The following is a 12484-nucleotide window of genomic DNA, read 5'->3' on the forward strand; positions in this document are numbered from 1 at the left end:
AGTATTCTAACAGCGTTACTGAAGTTGGTGACTATGGTTATGTAAGAGAATAGCCTTATTCTCAGGGAAGACACGTAGATATATTTAAAGGTAAAGGGAGATGACAGATGCAACTTCCTCTCAAATAGTTAGGGGGAAAATTGTACAAAAAGAGAGCATGTGCACAGAAGGAACAAAATGTTGACAATAAGTGCATCCAGGTAAAGGATATGTGGGTACTATTTGCATTGTTTTTATTCCTACAAGTTTTCTCTGAATTTGAAGTTATTTCCAAATACAGTTTTTTAAAAGTACATTTTAGACCAGCTAATAATTAAAATCTAAACTTAAAAAATTATATTGCAAAACATTATGCTAAGTGAAATAAGCCAGACACAAAAGGCCACATATTGCATGATCCTACTCACGTGAAGTACCCAGAGTAGGCAAATTCATAGAAACAGGAAGAATAGCAGTTACCAGAGGCCAGGAGTAGGGGGAATGGAGAGTTTAATGAGTATAGTTTCTGTTGGAGGGATGAAAAAGTTCTGGAAATCGATAGAGGTGATGGTTACACAACATTGCAAAATGTACTTAATGCCATGAATTGTACACTTAAAAATGGTCAAAATGGTAATTTTTAGATTATGTATATTTTACACAATAAAAAATATATCTTGGGAATGTTTAATTCCTATTATAAAAGGATTTCCTATGATTCTTTAATATAATATAAGGGAGCTTTAATATAAGCTCTCTTTATTTAAACTATACAACTTTTGAAGATCCACACCAGCTACTTTATGAAGGTTCCACTTAAAATTGATTGTATAACTTCTGTAGTTCATCTCAGTTCGTTTTTTAAAATAGATTATTAAAGAACTGATATTCACCTGGGGCAAAGGTCTTAGCTTTTTTCTGCATCCAGGTTTTCCACTTGTCAAAGAAAATGTCTCTTCAGGGGACTTCAATCATCAGCTTGCTCTTCTCTTAGAAAGATGATGCTGGTATTTAGGCTTCACAAAAATATTTCATAAACATAAGCTTTCTTTTCTCTCAAACATACCAGGAGGAATGAGGAAAACAGATGTTCCTTGTAAGTCTTCTGATAGACGTGTTTCCATTGTAAGCTGATCTGACTAAATTTGGCATCTGTTCCATTCACTGTGTGGGCTGAGCAGTTTAGTCTCACAGTTTGGCTGAAAGTTAATATCGACCTTTGACTGTTACCTGAAAACCCATTGATAAAATACTCTTACTAAACCTCTTGAGAGAGTGATTTCACTTTCTAAGCAAACGTCTTCAAAATACATCACTCCATTAACCAAATTAATTATTCTTTGGTTGGGCGTACTTATTTATTTTATTGGATACAGAGCATTCCCCAAATCTGACAGGGAGAAGCCTGTGTGGTCAGAATGGTAGAAGAGAAAGAACATAAATCTCTTACAATGCTCTCTACAGGTCACTACACCACAGCTTTTAAATTAACCTTCACCCCCCAGCTGCCCAGGGGCTATGGGAGGGCCTAAAAGTCTGGCTACGGAGCAGTTTCTCATTATCATCTGTTCTTCTGAGTATTTGAATACTGCTACAGCAGCTCGGGTTTTCCTAAGAGGGAAGTAGCCCCAGATTCTTCTGTTCTTGACTATCTTATTTATAACTACAACAATTTTTTTATAGTTTTATTGCAGTATAATTGACATACAGTAAACTGCACATGTTTAAAGTGTACAGTTTTACAAATGTTGAATGATGTATACACCTATGAAACCATCACCATGGACATATCTACTGCTTCCATGCTACTTGGATTGTTTTCCAGTTTCGGGCTATTCCAAGTAAAGATGCTCTGAACATTCATTTACAAATCGTGGTATGGAAAAATGCTTTCCTTTACCTTGGGTTAAATACCTAGAAATAGAAAAACTGAGTCATATAGTAGGTGTATGTTTAACTTTTTAAGATGCAGATAAATGGTTTTCAAAAGGGGGCTTATCATTTTATAGTCTCACAATCAGTATATGAGAGTTTCAGTTGATCTGTACCCTTGTCAACACTTGGTTTGTCAGTCTTTCTAATTTTAGCCATTCTGGCGGGTGGGCAGTGGTATCTAATGGTGGCTTTAATTTGCGTTTCTCTAATGAATAATGATGTTGAACATCTTTTCATGTGCTTATTTGATATCTGTTTATCTTTGCTAAAGTGTTTGTTCAACACCGTTGCCCATTTTTTATTGGGTTGTTTCTTGTTATCGAAGTATAAAAATGTTTAATTTGGCAAAGTCAAAATTATTTTTTCTCTCATAAAAGTTTATACTTTTGGGCTTCCCTGGTGGTGCAGTGGTTGAGAGTCCGCCTACCGGGGCATGGGTTCATGCCCCGGTCGGGGAAGATCCCACATGCCACGGAGCGGCTGGGCCCGGGAGCCATGGCTGCTGAGCCTGCGTGTCTGGAGCCTGTGCTCCGCAACGGGAGAGGCCACAACAGTGAGAGGCCCACGTACCGCAAAAAAAAAAAGAAAAGTTTATACTTTTTATGTCTTAAGAGATCTTTGGCAAGTCCAAAATCACTAAGATTTCCTCCTAAGTTTTCTTCTCAGAGTTTTATGGTTTTAGCTCTTACATTTAGACCTGCGTTTCATTTCAAGTTAATTTTTGTGGTTGATGTGAGGAAGAGTAGAAGTGGGGGCTTTTGTTTTTGTTTTTTTTCCACATATGGCCATCCAGCTCTTCTAAGAACATTTGTTTAAAAGATTACCCTTTCTTCATTGAATTACTTAATACCTTTGTAAAAATCAATCGACCATATAGAAGTAGGTTTATTTCTGGACCGTCTATTCAGTTGCATTGATTTGTCTATCTTTATGCCATAATGTCTCAATTATTGTAGTTCTGTAATAAGTTTTTTAATCAAGTAGTCTTCTTTTCAAAGTTGTGTTTTGATTAGTCTAAGTTCTTTGCATTTCCACATAAATTGTAGAATCAGCTTGTCAGTTTCTGTTAGAAAAGTCTGCTAGAATTTTGGTTGATATTACATTGAATCAGTAGAGCTGATAACAATATTGAATCTTCTGATCTCTGCACACTTTATATCTATTCATTTACTTAGCTTTTTAAAATTTCTCTCAGCATTGTTGTTTTGTTTTCTCAGCACTGTTTTGTCATTTGCAGTGTAAATAAATGTCTTACCTTTTGTCATATTTAGCCCTAGGTATGTCACATATTTGATGGTATGGTGAATAGTATTTTTAATATCAGTTTTGCTGACATATACAATTGCTATATATACACATTACTAGTACAGAAATCCAATTGATTTTTGCATAGTGATTTTGTATCCTGCAGTTTTACTAAACTCACTTAGTAGCTCTAGTAACTTTTTTCTAGATTCCATAGGATTTTCTACATAGACCAGGATTTCTCAGTTTCGGCATTATTGACATCATAGGATATTTAACAGCATCCCTGGGCTCTACCCACTAGTTGCCAGTAGCACCCTCTGCTGCAGGTTTGACAACCAAGAACGTCTCCAGACATTGGCAGTTTTGCCCCCCAGAGAACATTTGGCATTGTTGAGAACCGTAGACATAGACAGTCATGCCATCTGCAAATGAAGACAGTTTTACTTCATTTTCAGTCTTGATGCTTTTTCTTCTTTCTTCTGTTTGCCATATTGCACTGGCTAGGGTCTCCAGTACAATGTTTAAGAACAAACTTTCTTTCCTTGTTCTCAATTCTAAGGGAAAAACATTCCATCATCCACCATTAAGAATGATATTAAATGCAAGTTTTTCACAAGTGCCCTTTATGAGGTTGAGGAAGTTCCCTTCTATTCCTAGTTTGCTGAAAGTTTTTTTTTAGAAACTGATCTTGGATTTTGTCAGATGCTTTTTCGGCATCTGTGAAGATGATCTTATGGTTTTCTTAGTTAGTGTGGTAGATTACATTGATTGGTTTTTGAATGTTAAATCAACCTTGTATTTCTGGGATAAATGCTGGCTGATTATGATTTATTATCTTTTTAAAAATATACTACTGGATTGGATTTGTAAAATATTTGCATCTTTTCTGATTTTGGTATCAGTAATGCTGGCCTCAAATAATGAGTTGTGAAGTATTCTCTCCTTTTCAGTTTTCTGAATAGTTTGTATAGCATTGACATTATTTTTCTTCCTTAAGTATTTGGTAGAACTCAACCAGTGACACCATCTGAACCGGGAATTTTATTTATGTGCTTTTAATGTGCTTTTTAATTATAAAATCAAATATTTAATAGCTAGAAGGCTCTTCAGGTTATCTATTTCTTCCTGAGTGAGCTTTGATAGTTTGTGTCTCTCCAGAAGTTTGTCCAGTTTAACTGGTCAGATCTATTGGCATAAAGTTGTTAATGTTTCCTTATTATCCTTTTAGCGTGTGTAGATGCTATAGTGATGTCATATCTCTTATTACCAATATTGGCAATTTATAGCTCCCCTCTTTTTTTCCTGATCAGTCTGTGTAGATGTTTAATTTTATCCTACTTTGACTCCCAATTCCATCTTCTCAAGTCAGTGAAACTGTCAGGCTCTGCCTAGGCTGTCCTTCCATGTGTTGTGGCCTGGTAACTTTTGCAGTTTACCTCATTTGTTTCCCTTCTTTCATGGATCTTTTGTGGCTGATGTACAATATTTGAAAAACTTTGTTGCATGTGCTTTGTTTTTATTTTAAAGTTGTTTCTGGGCTTCCCTGGTGGCGCAGTGGTTGAGAATCTGCCTGCCGATGCAGGGGACACGGGTTCGTGCCCCGGTCTGGGAAGATCCCACATGCCGCGGAGTGGCTGGGTCCGTGAGCCATGGCTGCTGAGCCTGTGCGTCCGGAGCCTGTGCTCCGCAACGGGAGAGGCCACAACAGTGAGAGACCCGGGTACTGCAAAAAAATAAATAAATAAAAAAGTTGTTTCAGGAAAAAGGGTAAATCTGGTTCCTTTTATTTCATGTTGGTCAGAAGCAGAAGGCCTGTTTCCTACCTTACCATATTTATTTTAATGTCAAGCCCGTCCATGGTGCTTGACTATAGAAATTATTTCGCTGTTACTTCTGGGAGTGAAAGAGATATAAGGTCATTCATAACTTTTCAACTCTCAAATTTGTTCTTGGAGAGATATCCAGATATTTTTGCCAAATAGCAATTTTCTAGGAATAACATCAATACAGAAGGAATCCAGAGAGATAGGCAGAGGCATAACTAATAATTTCTTAGCTGTAAAGACCCAATATAATATTATTTGGCCAGTATTTCTTACTTATAACCTTTTAATCTCAGAGTTAAAGTCTCCTTATCAAGGAAAGCATGATAGTTTAGGCTTAGAAAGACTAGGTTGACTTGGTGGTGAGTTGTCACATCCCGACTTGAGCTCTTTAAAAGAGCTCTTTCTTTAAAAGAAATATTAGGAAAGAACTCTCTAACCCTAGAGGTTTGACACTTCACTTTCAAGACTGAAAAAAGGCATAGGTATGTAGACCATTTTTCGTTCTGACCCATATGACATTTCTGATGCTGTTACACAATACTCATGTATTTCCCTTTTGTCTGTGTTCCAGGTTTTCTGTCTCAGCTGGTCTCTGACAAGCCCCTGACTGAATGCATCCGTGCTGGCCACTATGCAGCAAGTGTCATAATTAGGCGGACTGGCTGCACCTTTCCTGAGAAGCCAGACTTCCACTGATGAAAAAGCAGGAAACCGCAGCCCCGGAGTACAGACGCTGCCCTGATGGCTTCCTGAGAATTCCCATATTAATAAAGAAGAAAATTAAATGCTACCTTTCCTACTATAATAATGTTCATCTTAATTTAGAGGGTACAGTAGTACACACTAGAATCTTTATTCTCTCAGCAACCTAAAATCGGAGGTTTATTTCCATAGTTTGATAGTGCCACTTAAATGTCAATTAAACAGGAATATAACATCTCAATAGAAATTTTGTTTCATTTTTATTACTTTGTAAATTCATGTGTACTTAGTAAAGTGATCTTTTTTTACATTTCTGCTTTGAATGCAGACGCAATTTAATATGATAGATTTTTTAAAGGAATTAAAGATAATATCAGTATATAAATCTTTAGCTTTTATACAAGTATATTTAATTCAGAAGTGTGTGTACACATATATACACACATATGTTCATATATGTACCACATATATACATGATAAATGGTTAAATAAGGTACAGAAATATTTATCTTGCCAAGTTATGCCAAGTAATTTCTTCAGTGTGTACTCAAACATGTAATAAACTTTGGATAATTAAATAATTTGCCAAATTATAAGCTATATTACAATATTCAAGTCATAATCTTATATTTACTTATGGTACTCTGTAATTTGATACAAATAAAAACTTGTCATATGGGACTTTTTTTCTGCCTTTGCCCTGTGCTCTGCAAACTAAGGAAGAAAGATCATTGTTTAATCCTGGGTCCTGAAATAATGTCTGTTTTGTTGATGGAGACAGAAAGAACAACATAACACATTGAAAAATAACTTAGTATTAGAGACCAGTAAGCCACTGGTTTTTTTTTTTTGTTTTTTTGTTTTTTTTTGCGGTACTTGGGCCTCTCACTGTTGTGGCCTCTCCCATTGCAGAGCACAGGCTCCGGACGCGCAGGCTCAACGGCCATGGCTCACGGGCCCAGCCGCTCCACAGCATGTGGGATCTTCCCGGACCGGGGCACGAACCCGTGTCGCCTGCATTGGCAGGTGGACTCTCAACCACTGCGCCACCAGGGAAGTCCCAAGCCACTGTTTTAAGGAAGACAAAATGGTGTAATAGAACCTCCAGGAAATTCCCTGGCAGTCCAGTGGTTAGAATTCCGTGCTTCCACTGCAGGGGGCGCGGGTTCAATCCCTGGTCAGGGAACTAAGATCCCACATGCTGTGCAATGCGGCCAAAAAAAAAAAAATCTCTAAAAAAAAAAAGAACCTCTGGAGTCAGACTTAATTACCTTGATATGACCTTGGGCAAATTACTCAGCCTCTTTGAACTTCAACTTCCTTTCTATAAAATGGGATCGTAACCCCTGTACAAGGTCATTGAGATAATTTGAGAGAGAATACTAAGTATAAACTGCTTGTTACAAGTCTAATAAGTACCTACTGTTGTTATCATTATGATTATTGTTGAAGAAAAAAAAAGATAGTTATAAAACTGAATTCAAAGCATTCAGGTTTTTGTTTTGTTTGTGTTTAAGTAAACTTTTAGGTCTCCTATGCTTGTTTATCTTTATCATTGTTGAGATATAATTCATATACCATAAAATTTTTCATTTTAAAGTATACAATTCAGTGGGCTTTAGTATATTCACAAAGCTGTGCAGCTGTCACCAATATCTAAATCAAGAACACTTGCATCACCCCAAAAGGAAACCCAATTCTCCCCATTCTCTGGTAACCGCTAAACTATTTTCTGACTCTATAGATTTGCCTATTCTTGATATTCATAAAAATGGAGTCATGTGTTCTTCTGTGTCTTTCTTCTTTCACTTAGCATGTTTTCAAAGTTTGCCCACCCTAGGACATTTTCAGTACTTCTTTTCATTGTCAAATAATATTTCTTTAGATATACCATATTTTGTTTATCCATTCATGATGTACATTTCAGTTGTTAACACTTTTGGGCTATTATGAGTCATGCTTCTATTAACAATCACATACAGGTTTTTTATGTGGATGTATGTTTTCAGTTCTTTTAGGTATATACATAGGAGTAGAATTGCTGGATCACATGGTAACCGTACGCTTAACTTTTTGAGAAACTGCCAAACTTTTTTCCAAAGGGACTGCATCATCTTGCCTTCTCACTAACATGGTTTGAGGGTTTCAATTTTTTCACACCCTTGCCAACATTTGATACTCTCTGTTTGATTATAGCCATCTTGGAGGGTATGAAGTGCTATCTCATTGTGGTTTTAAATATATTTATTTTATTTATTTATTTTTGGCTGCGTTGGGTCTTCGTTGTTGTGCACAGGCTTTCTCTAGTTGCGGCGAGCGGGGGTCACTCTTCATTGCGGTGCGCAGGCTTCTCATTGCAGTGGCTTCTCCCGTTGCGGAGCACAGGCTCTAGGTGCGCCGGTTTCAGTAGTTGTGGCTCTTAGGCTCTAGAGCGCAGGCTCAGTAGTTGTGGCGCATGGGCTTAGTTGCTCTGCCGCATGTGGGATCTTCCCAGACCAGGGCTCAAACCCGTGTCCCCTGCATTGGCAGGCGGATTCTTAACCATTGCGCCACCAGGGAAGCCCTTCATTGTGGTTTTAATTTGCATTTTCCTGTTTACTAATGATATTATGTTTATTGATTGACCATTTGTATTTTTTTCTTTGGAGACATGTCTATTCAGATTGCTTGCCCATTTTTTAATTGAGTGGTTTGTCCTTTTGTTGTTGAGTTGTAAGCATTCTTTATATATTCTGGGTATAAGTTTTAGGCATATGATTTACAAATATTTTCTTCCATTCTGTGGGTTGTGTTTCCACTTTCTTGCAGGTATCCTTTGAAGCACAGATATTTTTGTTTGTTTTTGTTTTTGTTTTGGCCATGCTGCACAACTTGTGGGATCTTAGTTCCCCAACCAGGAATGGAACCCGCATCCTGGGCAGTGAAAGCTTGGATTCCTAACAACTAGACCTTCAGGGAATTCCCCAGATGTTTTTAATTTGTATGAAATCCAGTTTATCTTTTTTCTTTTCTTTTTTTTCTTTTTGGTCAATTGTACTTTCAGCTTCATATCTAAGAAGCCATTGCCTAATCCAAGGTCATGAAGAATTACATCTATATTCTCTTTTAAGAGTTTTATGGATTTTGCTCCTACATTTAACTCTTTGATCCATTTCAAGTTTATTTTCGTATATATTTGAGTTGGGAGGTCTAAATTATTTTACTTGTGGCTATCCAGTTGTCCCTGTACCTTTTTTTTTTTTTTTTTTTTTTTTTTTTTGCGGTATGCGGGCCTCTCACTGTTGTGGCCTCTCCCGTTGCGGAGCACAGGCTCCAGACGCGCAGGCTCAGCGGCCATGGCTCACGGGCCCAGCCGCTCCGCGGCATATGGCATCTTCCCAGGCCGGGGCATGAACCTGCGTCCCCTGCATCGGCAGGCGGACTCTCAACCACTGCGCCACCAGGGAAGCCCCCTGTACCTTTTTTTTTTTCTTTTTTTTAATTTACTTTTTTTGGCCACCCCTTGTGGCATGTGGGATCTTAGTTCCCTGACCAGGGATCGAACCCGTGCCCCCTGCAGTGGAAGCTCAGTCTTAACCACTGGACCACCAGGGAAGTCCTCCCTGTACCTTATTAAAAAGACTTTTATCCACTACTGAATTGTCTTGGTACCCTTGACAAAAATTAATTGACCATAAATGTAAGGTTTTATTTCTGGACTCTGTTCCATTGGTCTATATGTCTGTATGTTATCCTTATGCCAATCCAGACTGTCTTGATTACTGGAGCTTTGAGTTTTGAAATCAGGAAGTCTGAGTCCTCCAACTTTGACTCTCAAGGACAATTAGTTTAAGTGCTAGAGTATCATATTAAAACTACTGCAGAATATCTTTCTCTTAGATCAGTAGGTGAGACACTAATAAACCTTTCTTATTCTTTTTTTGATAAGAAAATCCCTTACCCCAAGGCTATTGATCAAGTGCCACTCACCAGCTAAACTTTTATGACAGTCGCTATTTATAGCAGGTTCTAAAGTATGCCTACTGGTAGTAATTAACATGCACACAGATCATGTAATTTTTTTTTTTTTTTTTTGACTGTGTTGGGTCTTCATTGCTTTGCGCAGGCTTTCTCTGGTTGCGCCGAGCGGGGGCTACTCTTCTTTGTGGCGCACGGGCTTCTTCATTGCAGTGGCTTTTCTTGTTGCAAAGCACGGGCTCTAGGCGTGCGGGCTTCAGTAGTTGTGGCGCACAGGCTCAGTAGGTGTGGCTCGCAGGCTCTAGAACACAGGCTTAGTAGTTGTGGCGCACGGGCTTAGTTGCTCCGCGGCATGTGGGATCTTCCCAGACCAGGGCTCGAACGTGTGTCCCCTGCATTGGCAGGCGGATTCTTAACCACTGCACCACCAGGGAAGTCCCACATAACTTTTCTTGTGTTAAAAAAAGTCATTAGGTTGTGTATTTTGTTCTTGGGTTTATGGCATACTTTTTTAGTTTTGGTAAAAGACAAAGGGAAAATAATGGCTAGCCTAGCTGACTGGGTCTCAGGAAAACTGCCTTTAATTGGTTGTTAGGCAATCTCCTCTCTGACCTAAGTTTTTCCATCTTGGAATGAAGAGTAGTTAACCTAGTTCCACTTTATCTCATCCTGGTTTAACAGATAGTTGAGGGAAGACATATAGGATGGGGGAAGAATAATGAAGTTGTCAAGAAGACATGGATTCTGGGCTTCCCTGGTGGTGCAGTGGTTAAGAATCTGCCTGACAATGCAGGGGACATAGGTTTGAGCCCTGGTCCAGGAAGATCCCACATGCCATGGAGGAACTAAGCCCGTGTGCCACAAGTACTGAGCCTGCACTCTAGATCCCGCAAGCCACAGCTACTGAAGCCTGTGCACCTAGAGCCCGTGTTCCTCAACAAGAGAAGCCACTGCAATGAGGAGCCCGCACACCACAACGAAGAGTAGCCCCCGCTCACCACAGTTAGAGAAAGCCCACGCACAGCAAAGAAGACCCAATGCAATGCAGCAAAAAATAAATAAATAAATTTATATTTTTTAAAAAAAGACATGGATTCTGACCTCAGGTTCCCTTCAAATAGTTGTGTAACCCTCTTATTCTGTGTAATTCACAAAATGTAGATGCTTTGGTTATGACATCCCTAAAATATGTACTAGTGGTTTTAACAAGGTTGCCTCTCTGAATGTGGGAAAAGAGGGTTCTTAGCAGAGGAGTGAGCCACAAAGACTGAGGCCATTCATTTGTGTGTTACAGTTGGGTAAATCAGGTGGGCACAGGAGACTGATACTTCAAGGGTGAGCCTAGGTGGTCTGGAGAGTTAGAACGTTGAAGTTGGCCTAGTCTCAGCGAGTGATCAATTTTGCTTGAAAACTGCTTCCATGAGGTGGAAAAGAAGGTGGTACCAAACATTTGGAGACAGGCTGGATGCCCAAGTATTAGTATAGCAGAGTAGGAGAGAAAGAAAAAGAGCAAGAGTGGCTATTGAGTTTCTTCCTAGTTTTTATATCTACATGATGTGTACCTTTATGTACTGCTTTATTTCCTCGAATCAGAGAAGAGTAACTTTCTTTTTAGATCAGGGTGAGAGAAATACATTCTTTATCTTAAATAAAGTCCAAGCACCCTTGGCTAAAAACTATTATTCTTACCCATTTTGCAAAGCAAGTATTGTAATTCTTTACCCTTTCAGAAAGAGATGCATAATATAGATTGTCTTAGACATACACAAGCCTACAGAGAAAGTATATGTTTGGCTTGCAGTCTGATAATACCACCAGTGCTGAAATATAAAAATATGCACTTATTTCTGTTACTCCATTACCTTCAGAAAAAGTGTCCATTTAATAATATTTCCACTGGATAAAGTAGGTTTAAAATGTAAACAATTTCTTTATGATTCAGTAATAGTTCTATGTGCACGTCCTTCGCTTTGTGTCCCCTTGGTCAAGTTCTTGAACTGCCCTGAGCCTTGGTTTTCTCAACTCAAAAGGAGGAAAATATATCCACCCCCAGTGAGACAGTGTTAAGAGAATATGAGAGTAAAAACATTTTCTAAATAGTACAATAAATTTAAATGTGAAGTAGTTTGATATTTTACAAAAACACCAAAGCAACCCAATGGGAAAAGGAAAATCTTTTCAATAGACAATGCTATTACAACTTGATTTTATTTTTACTTTTTATTGGAGTATAGTTGATTTACAATGTTATGTTAGTTTCAGGTGTACAGCAAAGTGAATCAGTTATACACATACATACATCCACACTCTTTTTTAGATTCTTTTCCCATATAGGCCATTATAGAGTATTGAGTAGAGTTCCCTGTGTTATACAATAGGTCCTTATTAGTTATCTATTTTATATATAGTAATGTTTATATGTCAATCCCAGTCTCCCATTTTATCCCTACCCCTTTACCCCCTAGAAACCATAAATTCGTTTTCTACAACTATAACTGTATTTCTGTTTTGTAGATAAGTTCATTTGTACCCTTTTTCTTAGATTCCACATATACACGATATCATGATATTTGTCTTTCTCTGTTTGACTTCACTCAGTATGACAATCTCTAGGTCCATTCATGTACAACTTGATATCTTTATGGGGAAAAATGAACCTTTGGCCCCTTACCTTATACCATACATAAAAAATAAAGATGGATCACGGCCATAACATAAAAGCGAAAATGATTATGCTCCTAGAAGAAAACAGGAGACTATTTTAACATCTTGGGGGTAGGCAGAAGTTTCTTAGAGAGGACTTTGAAAGCGCTAACCACGAAAGAAAAAATATTGAT

The 12484-nt window shown here is 38.1% G+C and overlaps 1 protein-coding gene across 8 annotated transcripts in view; it reads left to right on the top strand.

Moving 5' to 3' along the window:
* ADK (adenosine kinase) overlaps positions 1-6371 on the top strand; it is a 485652-nt gene extending 479281 nt beyond the window's left edge. For all 8 annotated transcript variants that reach the window (XM_033434179.2, XM_004273086.3, XM_049697247.1 and 5 more), the window contains one exon: positions 5560-6371. In XM_033434179.2, coding sequence (XP_033290070.1) covers positions 5560-5684 — 125 coding nt within the window. In that variant the 3' untranslated portion in view covers positions 5685-6371. The remainder of the gene's footprint in view (positions 1-5559) is intronic.
* Positions 6372-12484: the final 6113 nt, after the last annotated feature.

This window comes from Orcinus orca, chromosome 14 (genome assembly GCF_937001465.1).
Source record: "Orcinus orca chromosome 14, mOrcOrc1.1, whole genome shotgun sequence".
NCBI classification, from domain to species: Eukaryota; Metazoa; Chordata; class Mammalia; order Artiodactyla; family Delphinidae; genus Orcinus; species Orcinus orca.